At 38.2% G+C, this 23,243-nt stretch overlaps 1 protein-coding gene across 1 annotated transcript in view; it reads left to right on the top strand.

Moving 5' to 3' along the window:
* The window catches only part of GUCY1A2 (guanylate cyclase 1 soluble subunit alpha 2), a 148,096-nt gene that overhangs the window by 79,365 nt on the left and 45,488 nt on the right, over positions 1 to 23,243 (top strand). The window contains exon 6 of the mRNA XM_085309098.1: positions 17,688 to 17,831. Within this exon, the coding sequence (XP_085165224.1) occupies positions 17,688 to 17,831 (144 nt within the window). The remainder of the gene's footprint in view (positions 1 to 17,687; positions 17,832 to 23,243) is intronic.

The following is a 23,243-nucleotide window of genomic DNA, read 5'->3' as shown; positions in this document are numbered from 1 at the left end:
CCCGTAAAACTAGGAAAAGCAATTATTTGTTTGTCTGGAAAACTTTGAGCTTTGGGTGAAAAAAATAAATCTGAAATATTTCCATTGAAAATCAAATACTCTGACATTCAACTATCATCATGGTTTCCATGGAAATGTATGTTTTATATTCCCATTTCCCTATAAGGACATACACCTCCTATGTTATATCATGGTCTACTTTTAGGTGGCACATCAGACACAATGTACCAGGGTGATGAAGTCTACAGTGATGATCCTACTCCAAGCTGCAGCTCCGGGAAGGCATTCAAATATTTTCTGTTTCAGCTGGAATCTGAATGTTTTAGGGTTTAGGCATTTGTTTTTCCCTGAAAAAAAAGTTTCATAGAGAACAGAGTGTTTACTAAGAACATTGTAATAAAAATAGTAATTAAAAATYGTAGTAAAGATTGTAATAAAAAAATCTCCCTTTCCACTGAAAATTAGGAAGAGGAAAACAGTTGTCCATTAACAGTAAATGGAATGAGTGCAATACAGACCTTCAGGGGCTCCTGCAGGAAAGGAGGTGTTACATATGTTAGTCCTCTTTTAGAATCCATCACCTTTTCATCTCTTCAGAGGTGAAGTCCACTATGTATTTGAGAGAAAAAAGAGGGGAGACAGAATTTGACAAATGCGTCTAAGCTCTATTTCTATGAAATGATTCTGTGAAATCCATAGACARCGTGTTGAATATAGAATATATTTTAATGTTATAATAGGTAAAGTAGAGCAAATTTCTTAAAAAAAWGATGCCAGCACTGCACCAAAGAAAAGAAATCTAGTTATAAAATTATATATTGAAATTATTTTCCATCTGAAATCAGCAGTTTTCAACTGTTCCAAACAGTATTTGTTGATAGGCTATAGAGAAGAAGTCTACGCAGGAGTTCTATCCCTTTAATTTTTAGCCTCGACGCACTTTAAAAGGCACCTAATAATWCTCATTATCTACTTAAGTAATAACTACTGTTGTTGCTGTGAAGTTACAATAGGTAYTGCAGGTAGAACTGTACATGGTATGGGAGACGGTTGGCGGGACAGTTTACTGGAGGAAGAGATCAAATTGTGAGTAAGTTTTGTGCTCCTACGCTAGAGGCTGGTGTTCTTGACCTCTGGTCGAAAGCCAAACAGCACGTAGGGAGAGGGAAACAAGGAGAGGCACGAACCCTCGCTCGCAAATTGTTGTGGCGATACAGCAAGAAAGGATTGGAAGTTTGATCCGGGTTTGTATCCGCTGCCGGCACTGGAGCTGAACCCAGCTCTGAGCGGGCCTGGAAGAATTTCTGACCCTCAGTCAAAAGCAGTATCTAGTGACCTTGTTTCACAGGCTGTATCTGGTACATGGATGTATTTAGTGTTTTCCCAGATGATTAATTTTAGTTAACTGTTTTGAGGCATTCAAGGCATTCTTTGTTGAAAGCTATAGTTGCATGGGAATAGGAAATGCAGTATCTCAAACTCCCTGACCTGTTTGGAAGGAAAGTTAGTTGGTTGAGTCCTGTGAGAACACTAAGAAGGAATATTTATACATAAATCATGAATACTATGTCATTTAGATCATAGTTTATTGCCTTTCACCTAACTCTGTGCCACTGCATAAMGGCATTGTCCTGACCAGTGAAATAAGGTTATAGCTGCTGAGAYAGGCAAGATAAGATTTATACATCCAGAATAGGAAAAAGTACCCCCCAAAATTAAAAGCTCCATGTAATTGCACAAGCAGGGGAATGAACAAAGCCTATTTTTCTACAGAAGGATGTCTTACACCTCTCACACCCTTTCTCCACTTTTCCCTCTGTATTGCCTTTGAACTTTACTGCTTTAGTAATGCTCTCTCAGATCCCTTCGTCCCAGGTTTCCCTCCGTCTCCCTGCTCCCCCGTGCGCCCTGAGTCGCCCCGCGGCCCCCTCTGCTGCCCTACGCAGCCCCCAGCCCGCGGCAGGCGCTGTGGCTAGTGGGGAGGTGCGGGCGGGTGCCCCGCTTGCGGATGGCAGCGCTGGGGGCCGCCGCCGAGGGCTTGCTGCCGCCAGTGCCGCCGCTGGCGACGCTGTTCTGACGATCCCCTTTCCGTACAGAGATGGATTTCCTCCGAACTTCTAGGAAGCCGATGTCTTTGAACTCGCCACCTTTTTTTTTTTCTGAGTCTTTTTTTCAAATGTTTCTTAACCAGGAGACTAAGAAAAGTTACTATGGGGTTAAGTGAATCAGCTACGTATTACAGAAAAACAAGAAACTCAGGCGTGGAAGCTTCCTTCCCTTAGAGAACTAAGTTTAAAACAAAACGACAATTCTTTTGAAAAAAAACATTTGTATTTTAAAGTAAAAATAGCTTTTGTGTTTATATCTCTCTCTCCTTTGTTTCAGATGATATTGTGGAAGCTAAATTTACTGGTAGAAATGTTCACCACCACMACAACTATTATTTTAGAAATTATTGTCAAACAGTGAATTTTGGATCTATAATCACCAGTATTTGTACTCACAGCCTGCCTCTAAGTTATGTTCCTGTAACTAGGCTACAGAAATTTATCATGTGACCTATATATAAGTCTAAACAGACCAATTTTCAAATTTACTTGCGTTTAAGCAACATGGCAAGAATAATTTGCAAAGATTATTTGGAGAGTACTTCTGAATAACAAATTCATCTTTTTGTAAACAGAAAATGAAGCAAAATTCATTAAATAAATTCCATGCTGTGAATTATTCAAACAGCTTTACTTCATAGCATTTTGAATTCAGAACCTCAGTGCTTCTAATCTAGGACTCAGACAATGCATGTAATGAAAGTAATAATTTTCCATTGTTTCATACTATTCATTCAGAGATGTTTATAGAGAAGTATTGCATAGAAAGAAGCATAAAGATGCTCACATTTAACAAGTAGGAAGTGGAGGGCAAACATAATGAGCTATTGGATACAGAATAAGAAATGCTTGCAGAAGGGCTGAAAGGGAAATCATTAGAGTTTGAAATGTCTTAGAAATGGAAGTAAGTAGCTATAATTGATTAAATGGGGAAAGGGTATCCAGTGGAGGGATGCACAGGTGTGAATGACTTAGACAAATGATAGCCTCAAAAAATGGACTTTACAGCAGCATTTTGAATAGATACTAGAGGTAACAGATTATGTTTGTCCAGGCTAAGGAATAACATTGCAGTGATTGAGATGCACAGTGATAAGAGCCTGGGGGAAAGTGCTAGCAATATGTGAGAGTCTTTATTTTTTAAGAGAGAAATTTTAGAAAGAGTCTGCTTACATACAGCTGGGATAAAAAGACAAGAGGGACACTCTCATGGGAGGGGATGAGGAAAGACTGAGTACGTACCCTGCCTTTGGAAACTAGAGCTGCCTGATATTTGAACTAATCTTATTTAGCCTGAAACTGAAAAATAAGAGATAAAAGATGTTCTTGAGCAGAGTATGCAAATCAAAGCAATGTAGATGCAACTCTAAAGACTGGAGACTCTTGATAAGTTTTTGTCTCTGAACATGGAAATAGAAATGTGGATTCCAGGAGCAGATATATTGGGAAAGATAAGATTTCAGTAAATTGTGAAAGCGACTGCTTTGGGTAAAACATATACTGGTTAGCTGCTTTGTTTGTTTTGGTTGTTTTGTTTCAACCTGTTTGTATCTGAGCTCCTGTTGGTTATGAGCTAAGTGCTGGAACAGGATTCTACAGCTAAGTCATCCAGCTAAACTATCCTGTAGTCAGTAGAAGCTAACACCAGTTCCAAAAATAGTTGCTTATATTGAGTTTGTGATATAATGATTTTGGGAACCCAAATTCACATTTTCTAAAAATGTCACTTAAATTTTTTATGTTCACATTATGTTAGAGCAATCAGTGTTTATTTTTAGTTAAATAAGTAGAAAATACCAATACTTTCACAGTGTGTTCATTAGCCCTTCCTTGGAAACAGGTACTTACAGGTATGTATACACATATATATATATGTTTAAGCTTAACATCTGGTGCTGTAGTGACCAAAGAATACTGTAATGGCAGGGACTCCTGAGCTTGACTATTCTGAGGTCTTCCAGGCTTTATATTTCATAAATTAAGAACTATAATTTGCAATTTTTCCTAAAAAATCTATAGCCATTATTTTTTCCCTTTCCATCACTTCCTCAGTTTTAACCTTGTAAATTCTATGCAACTACATGACCATTTTGTGAAACACTAAAATTTCTTTAGCTTCAGTTTAATCTTCTGCAGAATGAAGATTATTAAACTGAATTAAAATATGTAGGCTATAGTTATACTCTTGGATAAGCAATATTATATACATAAAATATATCTTTTTTTAAGATAAATAGGTCCATGTTTGGGGATTACCAGTTTAATAGGTGTTACTTCTTGCTGTTAGTTTAAATCAGTGGGAATTTTGAAYGGATAGTAAAGTTTCCATCACACGCAACCTGTCTCTGCGTGGTGCTACCTTGCCTGGTAGAGCTGCCCTTTCAGCAGGCTGCTCTGCTCAGGTCCTACCACAGAGAACTCCTGACCTGTCGTATTCTCCTTGCCCTGTGCAGGCTGTAGTCTTGACTTACTTCTTGAACCCTCCCTTCTGTGAACTTACTTGCTGGCCAATCACTATGTCTTACTCCAGKATGAAGTCAGGACAAAGCTGGGGAACCTATGTTTTCTTGAGAACACAGAAGTGTTCTTGGGTTCAGTAGACAAAGAAAAAAAGAAAAACAAAGATTTATTTCTGCCTAGAATCCCCTTGTAGAACTGGTGTATCATCAYTGAGGAGCTCCAGTGTGTTTCAAGATTTCCCATTACTTTAAGCATATATTTTTCTCCAGTCTTGAGGATGATTTACACTTTCTCTTTTTAGGGAGATGCGCAAATAAAGCAAATAGACATACAGACTCCAGAAAAGTCACTCTTTACGTTCTAAACATACAGATCTGCACAAAGCACTAAGGTATCTGTGTATATAACTCTGCTCTAGGCAATTCATCACTCAAGAATCCTCTGAAGAGTCTAGGAACTCTGCTTCTATATATCATTTCTTTGTCAGGAATATCCTCTTTGTATGTGTTTCTTTCTCTGTTTCTCTTGTCTCTCCCCTTCCACATTTCTCTTACTTGAGCAGGAGACTTGTTTATAAGTATTGCCTTCCTTTTCTCTCAAGTTACTTTCGAGCTTTAAAGCCTATGTGTAAACTGCAAGCCCAGGGACTGCTTCCAAAGATMTGAGTTTGTGTGCGAACCCTGGTCACATCTTGACTTTTGTCTCAACGGGACCTAGAAGATCATCCTCTTTTGGGGTTTCCCATTYCATTGAAATGAGCATGTCAAGCCCAGATATAGTAGCTGAGAAAGAAGGAACTATGGGCAAGAGCATGCCTGCCACAGCAGGCAAATTTCCCTGAGGCTACAATTTTCAAAATTATTCTTTAGTATCTAAGTCTTTTATTTTCTTGTTTCAATTTTTTCTGCCTTCCATTATCTGTGTTCATTGGAGAGATTGGAGAAAATTTATTTCAGTTTCCATCAGTTTAAGCTATTTCCATTTAAACAGCCCAATACTACCTCAGATCAGACAGAATATACATGGCACAACTTGGACAAGCTGGCCCTTCATATACTTGAGCCCTCTGTGATGCAGCGTTTCCGTACATTTAAATATAATTCATAAGCTGGACCTTGAATTCTTAAATGAATATGGAAGATGCTCAGGAAAGTTAGGAGAAACTAGCTGATGTATGAATTTTAAGGCAGATAAATGAAAGCTCATGTAACTTTGATGAAGGTGTTGTTGTTTAGAAGTAGTTTTAATGCTAGGGCTAGCTACTGCAAACTAAGGCCACCACTCTGACTTCTGGAGAAGAGCAGTCACATCAGACTGAAATGTGCATCTTAAGTTATGCATAATTATTTTAATATTTGCTTATCTTGTTAGACAGTTATTTACTTTGACATTACAGCTACCTGATGGCAGGYAGAATGCTAGCCAGGACATTTTCTACTCATCATACATATCTGGTGTGATTTTTGCAATTTCAAACTTACTTATGAAAAGAGATAAACCATTTAAGCACTATGACCTATGCATTCCGTGACTGCTGTGTGCAAACCTGATGCTGACATCATGAAAACTATTAGTCTTGCTGTACACATCTCTTTTCACTAGAGAAAAAAAATTTAAACACTGGTTATTATGTCTACACAGCAGGTACTAGTTGTCTCTTTTCCTTTTCTAAGGAAAACAGTACTCTGTGGATTACTGYGGAGATGAAAGAATTCCTCCTTATATTGGATACTGAAAGATTTATACTTAAGATTGCTAAGTAGGTGTTACAGAAAGAAGTTTGAATAAAAGTCTTCCTGCAAAATGCTCCTGAACCTGCCAGCATGCAGCATCATTAAATTTGCTAAAAATAAAATGCCCTCAGGCCTGGTAAGAGCAATTGCTTCATAATTAGGCTCTCGGGAAAGGAGACATTTCTTTTAAAAATTAGCCTTACCAGATGAACAGATTTCTGAGCTTCAGTAGACAGACACTTGGAATCCATTCCTGTTCACATGGGAGGGGTTTTCATATACTGAATGCTTCTGAACTGTGTTCAAAAGCAGAGTGCAGCGTCATAAAAGCATTGCAGAGATACCTTGAAACTTAGGTGCAAGGTTTCACTGCTTAGGAGGTAATTTGGAAAAGTTGAGAGGCAGAAGCTGAGAGACTGAAACACTAAGGTAGAAAATGAAGGAGATACTTGGATCTATTTAAACAGTCTATTTCAAATTAAGGGACCTCTTCATGTCTTTCACCACAGACTGCCCAAAATTCTTCACCTCTGCCTCTCATTTATGATTCATAAAACCTCTGACCTGCATGCCAAAATGGGCATGCCAAAATGCAGGATTTTGTGGACTAAACAGGCTCTTGCTGCTGCTGCTGACAAACAAATGRCAGTAACAGTCAATATACCCATGCAACCTCTGTCCGGTGCCTGGGTGCTTTCCGGGAGCAGGAACATGCACCCATAGTGCATGTTCCAAGACATGGCGTGAGTGGTGAGTGAGGAGCTAATACTTCACTTAGAGTCTTTTGAAAAAAAAATCTTCATAGGCTAAGCCTCCCCTATCTTTGGCCATTGCGGGTCAGATAAAACAGGTCCTTGGCCCTTTCTGAAAAAACCCTGTTGATGACAACATGGGAAGGCATCTTGTATATCAAGCTACCAGTTAGGCATGGAAGCAGTCAATTAAGTGAAAACTTGCCTTACCAAATTTTAGTCATCTGTAGCAGGACATTTAGGTAGTATGAATCCTGAATCACAAAATGGTGGAATGTCATCCTGAATGACAGAATTGTAAAGTAATTACTGAGATGCAAAAATGTATTTAGGRGAAGAATTTGGGTAGAAAGGAATATAGGATATGTCAATGACATCTTGATATAGAATATGAAGTGAAATAAATTACTTCTTGTGGTGAGTGCTGATACTGCTGATTTCTAGAAACTAAGAGTATAAAGCTAGAGAGGAGATAATCTCCCTTTTTTTCAGTCTTTGTCTCATACCAGATAAAAATGTATCTTGTTTGGTGCTGAGATAGAAATCCTGAACAGGAGTAATGAAGCCCTAATCCTGAAGAACCACTTTATCATATATCAGAGCCTTTTCATAATTTTCSTACTCTAAAACTTAGGGYAGAGAATAGATGAAAGCAAAGTTCKTTGGGAGATACTAATGACTTCAAAGGTTTCTTACTGAGAGTTAAAATTTGCAAGAATTTTGTCTTAAGGCTAAATTTTACTGCATTTCTTTAGAAGGAAGACATTTCAGCATTCTTAAAAGAAAAATGTAGTTTTGAGGTATCATATACTGCTGTCTTGCAGATGGAATGAGTGTGGATAAATGGGATAATGAAATATTTGGGAAGATATAGGTCTATACTRTAGTACTTGGGAACACTTCCCACCATCCAGTTCCATGTACACTTCCATCCTGAATCTTGGCTCCATACTGTGATGAGATTTCACAGACTCACAGAATCAGTAAGGTTGGAAGGGACCTCTGGAGATCATCTAGTCCAACCTCCCTGCTCAAGCAGGGTCACCTAGAACATGTTAGACAGGGTTGCATCCAGCCAGGCCTTGAAGATCTCCAGAGAAGGAGACTCCACAGCCTCTCTGGGCAACCTGTGCCAGGGCTCCGTCAGTCTCACAGGGAAGAAATTCCCCCTCACGGTCAGGTGGAACTGCCTGTGCTTCAATTTCTGCCCATTGCTTCTTGTCCTGTCACACAGGGCAACTGAAAAGAGTTTGTCCCTGTCCCCTTGACACCCTCCCTTCAGGTACTTGTMCACATTGATCAGATCCCCCCTCAGTCTTCTCTTCCCCAGGCTGAAGAGGCCCAGCTCTTGCAGCTGTTCCTCATAGGGCAGRTGCTCCAGCCCTCTGATCATCYTYGTAGCCCTACGCTGGACTCTCTCCAGTAGCTCCATGTCTCTCTTAAGAAAGACTTAAGAAACATGCTAATTCCCATGGAAATGCAATCTAGATGTACAGGAAGCTAAGATGTGTTCCAGTAAATCGTAGATTAAGAGTGTACATGAAACTCACATTGACTAAGATATAGCCAGGGGCACACCTTATTCTTATATTATTATTCATTGAGGAACAGTTTCCAGATCTTCAAAGCAAAATTAATAAAAAAAAAGGTCATTAATTTTGTTGTTATTGTAACCATATGATTTTTTAAACTTCATATTCTCTAATAACCCCTGTTCTGAGCATAGATTTATCTCTAAGAGTGGAAGGGAACGTGACAGATGGAGTGTAGGACGGCTTTCCACTGGTTCATTTATCTGTCTAGAAATCAGCTTTCCTGAAGGACTATCTGGTTTCCCAGAATTTGCTCTGTTTGTTTCTTCAAAAATTCTTCTGCCTCTGTGACCTTCTATGGTCTTTCTACTTTTCTGCCTCTTCACATGGTCTCATTAGGACTGTCTTTTGTAGTACAGAGAGAGAGAAGGTGAAACTATACAATTTGTAATACAGAACTAATCATTTAAACTATCCTCAAAGTGAACGGAGGAAAATGTGCTTCTATAGGGCAAGAGTGAATCTTTTTTAGTGTGAGATTCACCTTATCCCAAAGAAGGTGGTTAGAACAGTTGAGCTGAATTGCATGCTAGACATCCTATTTCTGTCCATTGATTATAAAGAGAACCAAGAGTTATTAACTCAGATTCAGGTGACTATATAATGTATATGTCTCTAATTAGGTGAGATGAATCTCACTCATATCATCTCATCAACTTACAGACTATGCCAGATGTGCTTGAAATATTTCTTCTTCTCTACTTTTACCATCTATATCTCTCTTCATCTGCTTTATTTTTATTATTAATTTGGCTGTATTACATTATTTAATGCCTAGAGTGTATTTGATCGAGAAAAATGAAGTTCTGTTGCATTTTAATTTCTCTCCTGGAGTCAGCATCAATCCAAGTTATTTCTTTCAGGACTTTATTGCATCACATTATATTGGCACTGGAAGAACTCCCATTACCACTGAGCATAAGGATCAGACTATCTCTCAGTACGGTCCGTTAGAATACTTCGGTGATTAGTTCAAGGCTAGACTTTCCATGACTTTTGCAAAATAATCTGATGATCTCTGTGCGAAGAACTACCTATTGCTCGCTCCAGTTGAAACAATCAATAGCATGCAGGATTTGGCTGTAAGAAGCAACAGAGTATTCAAGAATCCTTCACTATAGTGCTCACTTTCAGCTAAGAAGAGAAAAGTAAACATCATTTCATCAACCAAGGAAATTGAGGTGGTAATTATATTGACAATCACTAGAGAAAGATAAAGAAAGGCTGACATCCTGACAGACACTAATCTGCTAGGTGATCGCTGGGGAAAACAGGTGTGTTGCAGCTTCAAACGTTGTGTCTGTCTGTGGCTCAGCTGAGCAATGAAGTTATATTTATTAAAATACACAGAAATATTGCATAAGAGTATATTCTTTCCCTCTCTGCCTCCCTCCCTCTCTCCTTTCCTTCCTCCTTTCTTTTTCTTTATTTTTTCCTTTCTTTCTTTTCCTTCCTCCCTTTCTTCCTTTTTTTCTTTTCCTTTCCTTCTTCCTCCCTCCCTTCCTTCCTTCCCCCCTCTCTTTCTCTCTCTCTCTCTCTCTCTCTCTCACTGTTCCTGTCTCTCTCTCACTGTCTCTCTCTATCTTTCCCTCTCCTGTCCTGCAACTAGGGGAAAGTGATTTTGGCTGAAAATGAGCAGGATTTACTGAAGAAATGGAGAAAAACACATAGGAAATTAGGTCACAAAAGAGCACCTCTCCTCCCCCCAGCCCCTGTCCCCCAGCCACCCGTATTTCATTAGTGCTATTGCCAAGAGGGGGGATAAAAAGTTATATTTTGCTATTGCTTGAATGTTTCCTTAGGCAGTTTAAATGCTACATTATGAACAGATGAGAAAATATGGACAGTTTGCAGCTTTAATTTTTCCAATATAATTTGTGCAGCAGACTTTTCTTCCTGGAATTAAAAGAAACAGGACTGAGGGAAAAACTCAGTGACTGGAGTATAACCTCAATTACCTAAATGTCAAGGAAGACAGAAAACATTTGGACAATTGAAATTTCAGATAATTATCAATGTAGCTAATAGATATGTTGGAGATACAGAGTATCATCTAATTAAAGTTTGGATAACAGTAGGCGCTGCCATAACTAATGCATTATAATGGTCTGTCTTTGACAGTTGTGAGCATGGGAACTTTAAGAGGAAGAAGTACAAAAAGCCTCCTATTAACTAATTATGAAATATCAGGTACTTATGGCAGACTTCCTTTTAACCTTTACAATTTGAGATTTTTATCCTGGAAACAAGGATTATATTCTTTATCAATGTATTTGCTGATGTATCTATAAAAATTCTCACTGTCTACAAAACTGTTTGATTGCTCTTCAAAAAGATTGCAAAATTATTTCTATCTGAGTAAGATCTGGTGGTCCTAAGTTTCACAGGCTTCCTTCTTTCCTAACCTGTAAAGGATACTGACATCTCAACTCTCTAGAAGCAAAGTCCGTAGTACCTAGGCCTGTATAGACAATAAATTGTCTTCATTCTTGTGTGTAGTATAGTTCAGAAATTGCTTTTCTTGTCATATCCTCATTTAACATTTAATTAAGCTGGAACTGTGCATTAAAACAGGTTGCTGTGCAAAGCTGCATGCTGTTTTCTTTTGAGATAAATGCACTGTAGGAATTTAACACAATATTTTAGCTCATGAAGAATGTCTTTTGAGAGAAATATGTAATAGAATCTTGAATCTATCATTATTTGTTACTTCTGTGAGTCTCTCCCATCATTGTTCTCGTCTCAGCCTGTGCTTTGGCTCTGGAAGATGTCCTCTTAGGTCTTTCATCATAGGGTTTCATGGTCTTCCAGAACAACCATATGAAATATTAAAAAAAAAATCCAGAATTTCTTCTTTTATGTTTTTATTTATATAATTATGGAGAGAGCTAGATACAAGCCTCTATAGACACTTAGCTCACTCTGGCATATGCCACTAGGGTTTATAATACAATGACAGAGAACTACTTTTAACTACATTCTGTTCACTACAGCTGCTGTAGAAAAGGGCTCAAATCTAGGTCTCTGATATGCAGACAGGAAAAATAGAGATACCTCACTGCCCCTTTTCAGTGATAATCCTAGTTTGTGTTTCTATACAAATTGCAAAAYAGAAGTGTGGATAGCTACCAGTAATAGTCACAGGATCACGGGTAATTCAGGCTGGGAGAGCCTTCAGGAGGTCTCTGGTCTAGCCTCCTGCTCAAAGCAAGGTCAGCTCTGAGGTCAGACCAGATTGCTCAGGGCTTGATCCACTTGGGACTTGAAACTCCCCAAAAACCGCACAACCTCTTTGTGCAACCTGTGCCACTGCCTGACTGTCCTCATAGGAAGAAAGTTTCTCTTTATATTCAGTCTGAACCTTCCCCATTTCCATTTATACCTATTGCTTTGCATCTTCTGCCCCACACCAATGTGAAGAGCCTGGCTCCATCTGCTTGATGACCTCCCCGCAGGTGCTGAGGGCTGCTGTCAGGTGCACCTGAAGTCATCTCTGCTCCAGGCTGGACAAGCCCAGCTTTCCCAGCCTCTTCTCAGAGGTCTTACTCGATCTCCAGTACTCCAGCCATCTTGGTGGCCCTCTCTTGAACTTGTTTCATGTCTTCCTTTTACTGAGGGTGAACAAAACCAAAACCAAAACAAAATCTCCAAACTGGATGTAGTATCTAAACATGATCTAGTAAGCGCTGAGCAGAAGGGGATAATCCCTTTCTTGATCTTTGGCTCTGCCCCTGTTCATACAGCCCAAGGTGCTGTTGGCCTTTGCTGCTAGAGCATGCTACTGGCTCACATCCAGCTCACTGCCCACCTGGCACCCTGATGTATAGATATATCAGCCCATGGGACCCCTGGGCCTTTTCTGGAGAGTTGCTCTCCAGGCAGTTGGACCCCAGTGTTTTTGCAGGGATTCTTGCATCCCAAGTGCAGGAGATTGCATTTGCCCTTGTTGCATTTCATGAGGTTCCAGTTGGCCCATTTCTGCAGCCTGTCCACGTCCCTCCGGATGGCAGTCCTGCCTCTGAGCATGTTGACTGCCTCCCCGAAATTGCCATCATCTGCAAACTTGATGAGAAGGCTAATAATGTAATTAGGGAAAGAAGCAGGAATTTTGACAGAAAAGGCAGATACATTTACTCTGTAAAATTACAGGTAGTGTTCTCACATACTGTATTTTGAAAAGATTAACTAATCAGCACACACTGCATACACCTAGAAGACAGTGTCTGTATTTGGTGAGAAGAGGGGGAACATGCATAGGTAATAGATGAAAGAAAAAGCAGATATTTTAAGATGGAGAATAGCACTTATGGTAAACAGACAAACAAGAAAAGCAGAAGAATTACTTTTCTCAGTGAGAAAAATTATGTAAAGAGGACGAGCATCCAACTGTGATTAGCTAAGCCATTGTCCCTTCCCCTGCTCCTTATTTCTATATATTTACTCTCAAGCTCTTTAAGAGGAAATTGCTATCATTGCAACTGCTGTTTATTATTATTTCAATAATATAAAACAAAATTTTATAGAATATCTCCCAACAGTTGGAGAACTATTTCAAACTATTGGCAGATTGCTCATAAGTGATAAGAAACAGTTTAGTAATAAGCTTCCCTTTAGCTAAATATAGTATATACATTTTATATTCTGTGGCTGTAAACAGGGTTTGGAGTAGAGAAAAACTGTTTAATATTCCAAGTTTTCTGCCAATTTAAAACTACAAAGATTATGAACACATACTTACTTAAGCAGAAATAAATATTTCTGTTGATAAAAATAAAAGAAACTTGTGACACGATGAGCAGGATTCGATGCATTAGAATGAATTTGAAATAAGTATCTCTTAACCTATAAAAGTATGACAAGAAATGAAGGACATGGAAAGGGCTGAAAAATATCCATATTTAGTAACTCTATTAGAACTTGGCATATTCTGAAATCCCTTGCTGAAATGACCCAGGATCTAAGATCAGGGAAGATCATGAAGCTGCTGGAGGAACACTTACACCAGTGTTTTTTCTTACTTCCACCAGCAGAGCAGGAGAAAGTAAGCAGAATAAAGTGGGCATGCTCTTGCACTGCTCTCAGGTGTGACACCTTGGTGGCCGTCATGTGCGGGTTAGAAAGGAAGTTTGGGATACCGCAGTTTCACGTGAGCAGATTGATATAGCTTAGAGCACTGCAAGGAGGGAATGCATGAACAGATAAAAACTAGATGACCTTTTCACACCACCTGGTGAGGTGTAGATTGTGTAGCATACCAAACCTAAATAACATGCTGTAAATAGACCCTAAGTTTTAAACCCTATAGGTATGATATGGCTATATGGATAATTTACACATGGTAATATGATAAGCCATATAACCTTTGAACAGCGTAATATATTTTTCCTCATACAAATACCACTTACAGGTTTCCTCTGCTCAAGAAAGAGTGTGCACCTTACAGAATACTTATATACTTACTGTCCAAAGTCATACTGTCCACATTTACTGTCCACAAATATATATGCGTGTGTGTGCGTGAACGAACGAACACTAACACACACACACTTATTTACTGCTCTTAAATAAAAAGACAGCGACAAGCACTCAACTGTAAGAATTTTAATCCAAATGATCTATTAAGCTTTTATAGTAAACCTGCTGAGAGAGGCAGAACTACAACTACAGCCATTTCTCCCTCCAGCTGCTTCTTTCAGTGGATTTAATTTTTGTGATTGCAGTAGAAATTTCATGTCAGACATGTCACAAGAGTGACCCCTGTGATTACATTTCTTAGGTTTATTTTCAAGTGGTGCTTTGAAAAAGGTGCTAGTAAGATTCCTTAGAGTATTCCTTARAGGATTCCTGAGTGTTAGATGAAAGTCTCCAAACTTGCCACTGCAGGATTTTTCCCCTGTGTGAGGAAGCCTGTGAAATGGAGCGTGACACTTCATTACCTTTAGAAGTTCGTATACATAATGCCTGGTGCTCATTCATTCCTTCACAAGAAATAATACAGAAACAGAGCTATTACTTCAGTACACCACGCTTTTGCTTCTGAACTGCGACTGAATCAACACCCCAGCTTTATACCCTGTAGGACATCATTCAGCTGGAATTTCCAATTTTTCAGTTAAGCAAGATAATGCCAGTTTAGCTACTAGTAGTTAGAAGAGATCCTTGGAGCTGCCAAATGGTAGATTATTCATCTCTTGAATACTCACTTGAATACTTTTGGAGCAAGTTACTCTCTGGTATGCACAGTGATTTCAGGGTCTATCCAACAGGAAGTTTGGACTGAGCCAAGAGCAGAGTTTTGTTTTTCTGGTCTCAGTGTTGCTTCTCAGCTGAGAAGAGAGAAATTCCCTTCTTCCCTGAGAACATCTGGCTCACAGTCCATCCTGGAATTCTGAATTGTATTATATATTTCATATATATAATGAATTTGAATTATATATGTTATATTATATTATATAATTCTATGATTATAGCTTCTATTTTACTGCCCTCATATGAGAGGACCAAACAAAGGTGTCATGAAAAACCTGAATCAGGGAATTTTAAAAAAGCTTCTTAAAAAAGCTTCTTAAAAAAGAGTTGGAGGATAAGAAACACAGAAATTTGGAAATGTTACCAAATCTTCTTTTGAAGGAGGACTGAACCAAGATAAAGTTTAATGGGGACACTCAGCATGGAAATTTCAAATTAAATGGTTAGTTTGAAAAGATCTTAATAGTGGCTGAAAATAGAGTTACAGAATGCAAAGTATTAGACAATTTATCAGTACTTAAAACATCCAGCTTCAACTACCGGGTCAGTCTGAACAGTCCTAATCATTCGCCTGGTTCATCACACTCCAGTATTACTGTCAAAAGAACTTGATGGTGACAAACACTTTAAAGGATGTCCTACAGTGGTATTATTATCATATTTATTTTCAGAATAAGATTATTGGGAGGCAGCTTGAGTCCCATTTTCCTAGTAGTACACAGGCATGCACAGTGAAACTCTGACGATGCTGCTCTATTCTCTAAGTGCAATTTAACCCTTAAATTCATTTATAGAGCCGTGGAAATTTCCAAAGAGGAAGATACTAACAAAATAAATAGGTTTGTCTGAACATTACAGGAAGAGTGTGTTCACAAATCTGTATTTGCTGACGACGGTGTAATGTCACTAACTTCAGTGGAAAAGTCATTTGGAAATTAACTCATGCAACAAACAACAGAATTTGCTTCTCATTTTTGTATTTGATGAGCCTCTGCTCTTTTTGTAGTAATCCTTTCATTGCTATTCAAACTGGCTATGTTCATTCACAGTGATAGAGAGGACAATGTCCAGATATTTGGATTTCCCCTTATTCTTTCTGATGTGAAGATTTTTGACCATCTGCTTCTTCTCCATCCAGAGTGTCTTTTTTAAAATCTGCTACTTTTTATCTTTGTGGTCATGCCCTTTCTTCCACACTTTCTATGTTTCTCACTCTGTCCTTGCCCATCTATTTGTGTTTGGAAGGAAGACCTAAACTCCAGGGAGCTGTCAGTCTCTCTGCTTTCCATTGACAGAGATCCTGAGAAGTGGATGGGGTTAAGCAGTCAGACAGATAGCAAAATTGGTTACTCTTACATGGCTTTTCTGTGTGCAAGCACTACTAGGAGTTTCCAGATGTGAAGAGGGAGCTTTGGTAGCTGTCTCTTCTTGTTCTGTAGTCACGTCATTTTGAGTTTCCTGTGTATGTCCTTCTTTGGTACAATCGCCAGGAAAGGCTAAGGAGACAGACTTCACAGAGGTCTTGTGGCAGTTTCTGCAAGTTGAACACTGGGGAGCCTTTGCTCATACTGCTGTTTCAGACTCGTGCTCTAAGTACATTTAAATATAATGCTTACTTTTTGAGATCTTGCTTCCAATTACTATTTATCAGGACTGAAAATTAACCTGAGAAGGTTCAGATCAACTAATATTAGCAGAGTCCCTGTGGAGAGAAGAATCAACCTTATTGTTTCCCTGGATATCTCCTTGCTCAGCGCGCACTTTCTTCTCATATTAATCTTTGCCTTTTCTTCCATTCCTGTAGTGTTGCGGGCCAGGTGAAACTCAGATTAGTTATGCAGCTGAAACCAAAYTAATGCTTGAGGGTTGAGTCTGCTTGGGCATTTGTTAAGGGATTGTGTGCTGAGACTGCTGCAGGTGTGTGGGTAGGCAGACTRCAAAGCGTAATGCTGTCAATAAAGCTGCAGAACTCTAGTTTTTCAGTATTTCCCAAGCTACCTTTATCCAGAGCCAGAGGGCTTCTGTAATTTCTTTTCCACCCACTTCCTCCTGAGGAATAGCTTTCCTTAAAGAAAATCAAGGATGAGAGAGAGAGAGGTAAGGYCTGTCTGAAGAGACCAGAGGGAACAGTCTGCTGAATTTGATGCCTGAAAATAGGGAACTCACACTAAGGTAGCCTGCACAGTAGACAGAGGCAGCATTTCCTGTTTGAAAATAATAGAGATAGATTCAGTTAAAAGTCTATAGCAGTAATACCTATTTTTAAATTCTCCCACCTCAGGAGATAGCCATCTCCCAGTGGAGAAATCATGGACTCTTCAGTATTTTTATGGTGATATTTGCCTCTTGTAATTCTCCTCCTAATCTGCTTTTCTAGCTGGGTAAATAATAATTGTGAATTAYAAACATGCAGCACAATTCTTACCCAAGAGCAAAGTGCTCAGCCAGAATAGTGCCAACCAAAGCTGCAAGCGATTTCTTACTTAGGAAAACAGAATTTTCTATATTACTGCAATAGGAAAATGTTGTCATGTCTCAGCTGATGGTTTATATTGTTCTAGATATAATGATCTTCTTTGGTTATAATGGTGATGAACCACTATGCAATCACATGTCAGGTTTTGACTGCACCTGTTTGCAAACTCAGGTAATTATGCTCTGTTGTCTAATTGCTTACTTTATGGATGTTTTGCGCACGTGTTTTTAAGCAATGCTATTTGATTGCAGATAACTAATGTTAGCGATCTCTGCTCATTATCTGACTTTCACATTTGATTTGTCTAATTGCTGCAGGTGGAAACAATAGGTGATGCGTACTGTGTTGCAGCAGGGCTGCACAAGAAAAGCCTTAGTCATGCTAAAGCCATTGCCCTGATGGCACTGAAAATGATGGAGCTTTCAGAAGAGGTTCTCACACCGGATGGGAGCCCTATTAAGGTAACCTCTTTGATCGTTATTCTCAGCTGATCAGTGGTACAATTGGACTGATTAATTCCACCATATTCTGTTGGCAGAAATCTGTTTTGTGTTAGGAGAATTCAGAATCCTRTCAAGATATCTTGTTTTATGGTTGCTTTATGGACATGTACATTCAACAGTCATTTAAACTATACCTACTTTACCAAGCAGAGCAGACCAATACCAGCAGAACTGCAGACTAAAACAGTTGGTGGCTAGGAACCTGACAACCACACTATGCATGTTTCAAGGCATTTCTTTCTTWCTTTCTTTCTTTCTYTATTTTTTGCTYTGGACTAGCTGTAGCATAGTCTAATGCATCGAATGCCTATTTGTGGTAGGAATRTATTAGATGCACTTCTGGAGCCTTTCTTCCAATTCATTTTAGTCTAAAAAGAAGACAGTTCACGTGCTCCAGCACTGCTCCATTCTACTAACTAAAGTACATTTCATGAGGGCAATGGAAGAATTAACTTCAAAATCATGCTCCTGATCACAACTAAAACACTAATGTAGATGCACTCAGGACTCTGTTCTTTGGGGCACATGTCTCTTCTAAATAGTTGCTGACACGAATAGAAGAAAAGTGTGTGGACTCCTTGCTCTTTCTTAATATGCTTTCTCCCCACTTAGTTCCAGTTCCTTCCTGCAGTCTGGTACCAAAGAGTAACAGGAGGTGGGGAAACACATATCTTTTTGTACCATTTTAAAGTTCTAATCTGATGTTGTRCTTCTTTTGATGCTAGAGTGACGTTATAGCTGTTAGCATTTGTAATAGGTGGAAGATGGAGATTCTGGAGGGAGAAAATCCATGGAGATGCACATATGCTTTCTTTTTAAGGGGTCAGATTACACATTGTTTTCATTATCTGTATTTACTCCACCATGTATCCGGTTAAATTGTTCTTCCCATAACACAGACTTCTTGTTTTCAAAGAATATGAGAGAATTATGTAGAACAGTGTTTGACTGTCTAAAACACRTAACAAATGCCATATGTAACTGGATGAGAAGGCCAGACAGAATTCCCATGAGGTTATTAACATCGTAGTTGAATTGCATTTTGTAGACTATAATTCTTCTTCTCTATTAGAAAATAAGGATTCTGCCCATAAAATTCTTCTTTCTTCTGGCAAAAAAATCGTGGACCAGTTTTGACGGTTTAAAACATAAACTTTTCAAATTTTAGCTCTTTTAGGTTATCTTCATAGGTGCTGCTGTGATGCTGCTGGAGAAATGAAATTATATTCGTCCATGTTCTCACTCTTCTGTATCCATTAGCCAGATCGTAACTTGAACTTCRTTCACTGTACACTTTGTGTACAGTGAATCAAGAGAGATTTTATCCAGATGAGTGGTTCTAGCCTGAAGGGAGAATGTGGACGCAAGGCAACAAGTCTGGAGTAGTTCCATGAAATATGGTAACACAATGTTCAAATAAAAATATTTTTAGATGAAAATGTTTTCATTTGTTGGTATCTAAGCTTTTGATGAAAATTTAAAAATACAAAAATAAAACACTTTTATATATGATTGCTGAAAAACTTTTACATATGCAAAAATATAGTTTTCTGAAAAAAACCTGGAAAATTGATCTTGATGAAAAACTTTGAAAAACCTTCCTGTACACCCTTCAGGAAGACTGAATARACTTGAAAAGACAAATGTTTACTGAAAATATCTAAAGAAATAATATTTTCAGTTTTGATAAGTGACTRTTTTAAATASGTATTAATTTTACCTTATTAAAATGTATTTTCTAGATTACTTGGCAATTTCTCTATTTATCCTAAGAATATAGCTGAGTAATAGATCACACCWACCCTGTCATACTTGGAAAAGCTACCTTCCAGATAACCTCCATCCTTTGGCTTTCTTTAAAATGATTGCTGTAGTCATAGAAAACTTTGCAGGTGTATGTTTTTACTTTGACAACCACAGTCAATTATGATTGTTTTCGTTATTATTGTCGTTAATTTTTAGAAAATGCTATATGATTGCAATGACTGCATAAGAAAATCTATTAAAAATAAATTATAAAGAGTGCTGAAGAAAAATGCTTGCAAAGAGAGTTCTRGGAATAATCAAATATTTTGCTAAAAGTTTTAATGAACCACTTGGAATTCAAAAGAAAAAGTTAGTTAATCATAACTTAACCTGAAATGGGGGTGATCTTTTCTGTCKTCAGTCTTAGCTATGATAGATTTCAAGATAGGAGGGATGGTGATATCATTTAYTCTCTCCTCCTGGGTAGAAAAAGCCATAAAATATTACTACTACCTTTGTTTTGAACCTGGTAACTAGTGTTTAAGAAACTTATCTTTTAGAGAGGCATCTAGATTTGTTTTGAAATGGTTCAAAGTTAGCATTCCTCTCGCCTAAATATCTACCCTCTAAAACTATAGAAATAAGGACTTTTAGAGAWATCTACTCTAATCTGTCCTAGTTTAAGTGTCTACTCTAGGATGATGAATCACACCCTAAAAATACATATTTTTCTCAGTTGTTTGTAAGGGAAGTCCATGGACTTAGCCTGAGTGTGGCTGTCAACCCTATAAATTTCTACACTTTGTCAGATGAATCCTCCTACAAATGACAAAGAATGCATAGTTTTTCTTGGTGGTGATGTTAGTGATCTATATAGTTAAAATACATGCATTATTTCTAAACTGAGTTTTCTTGACTTTAATTTCCAGCCAATATTGAGTTCTATAGAGTGAACTCTATTTTCATTAGCTGCCAATTTTTCACTTACATTGCTTCAAAACTGTGAAGGTGCTCATCCTGTCACATTAACAAATGCTGCATGTGCATCAATCCACCTGAAGGCTAAGGAACCCTATGCTGTGTGTAAAAGTTACCTTGGAATCAGCATTAGCAGGACACTTGTTGCTTCAAGCACTTTCCAATTATGCCTTGCAATTAAAATATTTAATGTATTTATTGTCATTAGATACGAAATTCACTGTGTGGACTGTGAGCATTTATGAGCCTGATTAAAAAAAAAAAAATAGTGGAAGTGTAACATAATGTGGTTATTTTGAACTGATCCTGTTGATATGAATGRCAAAACAAGTACAATATTTTGACAGTATTTTGACCTGAATTCCTATCCATGGTTCATTCTTCCAGGAACAATACCTGTTCCCTAACTCCTTGCCAGCTAGGTTGGATATGAGACACTGATACAGCTTGCCTTTGTCTAGTATTGAAAAATCTATATTAGTATTTGGTGTTTGAAAAGAGCTTGACAGGGTAGTTTTCCTCRTGCCCAATTCTCTTATAAATGTCTGATAGCTTTCACAAGCTGCTCTGTCTAATCTTGAGTTCATTCTTCAGGATACTCTGGTAGCAATTTTGAAAAAGTTAATCAATTGCTTTACTGACCCTAAGACAAATTTTCAAAACATAATTCTTAAAATTGAGGGATCCTCTGATCTCAGGAGTAAATAGCAAAGTATTCTGTTTACTCCCATCCCTTCCCCAACAATCGTTGATAATTCTTGATCAAATAGGAAGAAATTATTATCAGCCGTTTATATAGTACATTACACCAGAGATATTTAAAKCTTAATTTATATTAATAAGCTAACAACTATAGTATTCTGTTCTAATAGTGTCTCCTGATAAGAAGGAAACATGTCAAAGTCTCCTTGGTATCTCCTGGGGATTTCTTTTCTAGAAAGATATCTCTCGGGTAACCTGTCTGAGATCAGCTGTGGAAACTGAGAACTCAAAAGTTACTTCTCAAATCTGTGGGGTGTGACAGATATGATGCATTTTTAAGATGGTTAATTACTTATCAGAGGGGGATTTTCTTTATACAGGTTCAAACTGTGAATCTGTTTGGGTTGTCCTGCTTGCGGAGATTTCAGCCCTAGGAAATAAGGGAAACGGAGAGACGGTATGAGAAACCTAACTGCAATTAGGAAATGTAGTGCTTGAGATGTAACTCTTATTTCATGATTACTCAATTAGATATGTCTGGCTGTATRATTATGGCTATGGAATATGTTTATTTTTTAAATTGCTTTGATAGATATATTTTGTGTCATCTCAGGATTGAATTCAGCAGAAGGCAAATGTTTACTTTCTGTGTTGCTTGAAATGATCATCCCTGTGATAACARTGGACATCTCATTAAATGATGCTTATGGAGCCTAAGAAACAGACTCAGGAAGTTAGGGAAAATGAATGAAAGAATGAATGAAAGAGTACCTAAGTGGAAGCTTAGGGTATGATTTTCACGTATGAAGTGCACTGACAGAGCACCAAAGCTTGTTRTTTGAGTACACAATTAGTGTTTAAATGGGTTCGTTCACAAAGTACCTTCGTAGTGCAGTCATGTATACTTTACAAAAAATCTCCCCCCTATAGCAATATCCATGTGACCAGTAAGCTGCAATGGACCTCAGGATGGCTGACAAGGTGCATGAAGCAGGTCTGTTTTATATCCAGCCCACGATGCTGCCCTGTGACTTGGAGCTTGCAGTAGGCTGACGAGAGCTGGTGTGCAGCTGCCACACACGCTCAGGCATTTGTCACTTCCAGGAAAGCCGAAGGCAGCAGGAATGCATGAGCAGAATGGAGATCCTGAGTCTACTACGTTCTTTATACCTGCTTAAATAGCCTATGATTTGCAGGGCAATAAAAACAATGTTATTTTGCAGAAAGAGAGTGAGCGAGCTGTACTACAGCAGCCTCCACAAGTCCTACCGTCAGTGTTGTAACTTAKCCTGCTCTTTTTAAAGAAATATTTATGACTGAAAATTGGCTGATAGCTCTTCTGTGAGTGATGGAGAAGGCTTAAGGCCCCTGCATGATATGTTTTACTCTGTGCTATTTGAGGCAAAATCCCATTACTTTAAAGTTAGCTAAGGCCTTAGTACCAAAGAAGGACTTTTTGCYCAGATGCTGCATATAAAATTGGATATGCATTTATATTGGTTCAGCAAAAACTTTTTCTTCCAGAAGCACTCAACTRTTCTAGGTTGTATGCCACTAATTATACTTATTGCCCTCTGAATGTACTTTGAAAATATGGATTTAAAATTGCCTCCTGTCTTTGAATGAGTGTTACTTGAATTTAAGATGTGCTTCATATCTTACTGTATTTCTTTAGATAAAGTGGAAGTATATTAATTTTAATAGCTAGAGACAATGCAGTAAGAATTCTCCGGAGCACTGACCTTCAAAGATAAAGGTCAGCTTGCATATCTCATTAAATGAGTTAAACATGTAAGATAGTATCAGTGGCATCACTTTTTATCRTGCTTCAAATCATGCCTAATTATTTAATGTGCAGTGTATATCCAAATGAAACAGAAAAGTTTCCTTTCCAGCTTACTGGATAATGGATATTGTTAAAAGGGCTGGTCTAGCAGAATGAAC

The sequence above is a fragment of the Rhea americana genome, unplaced genomic scaffold, assembly GCF_003343005.1.
Source record: "Rhea americana isolate MKP2758 unplaced genomic scaffold, rheAme1 scaffold_29, whole genome shotgun sequence".
NCBI lineage: Eukaryota > Metazoa > Chordata > Aves > Rheiformes > Rheidae > Rhea > Rhea americana.
This window is presented reverse-complemented; position numbering and strand designations above follow the sequence as displayed.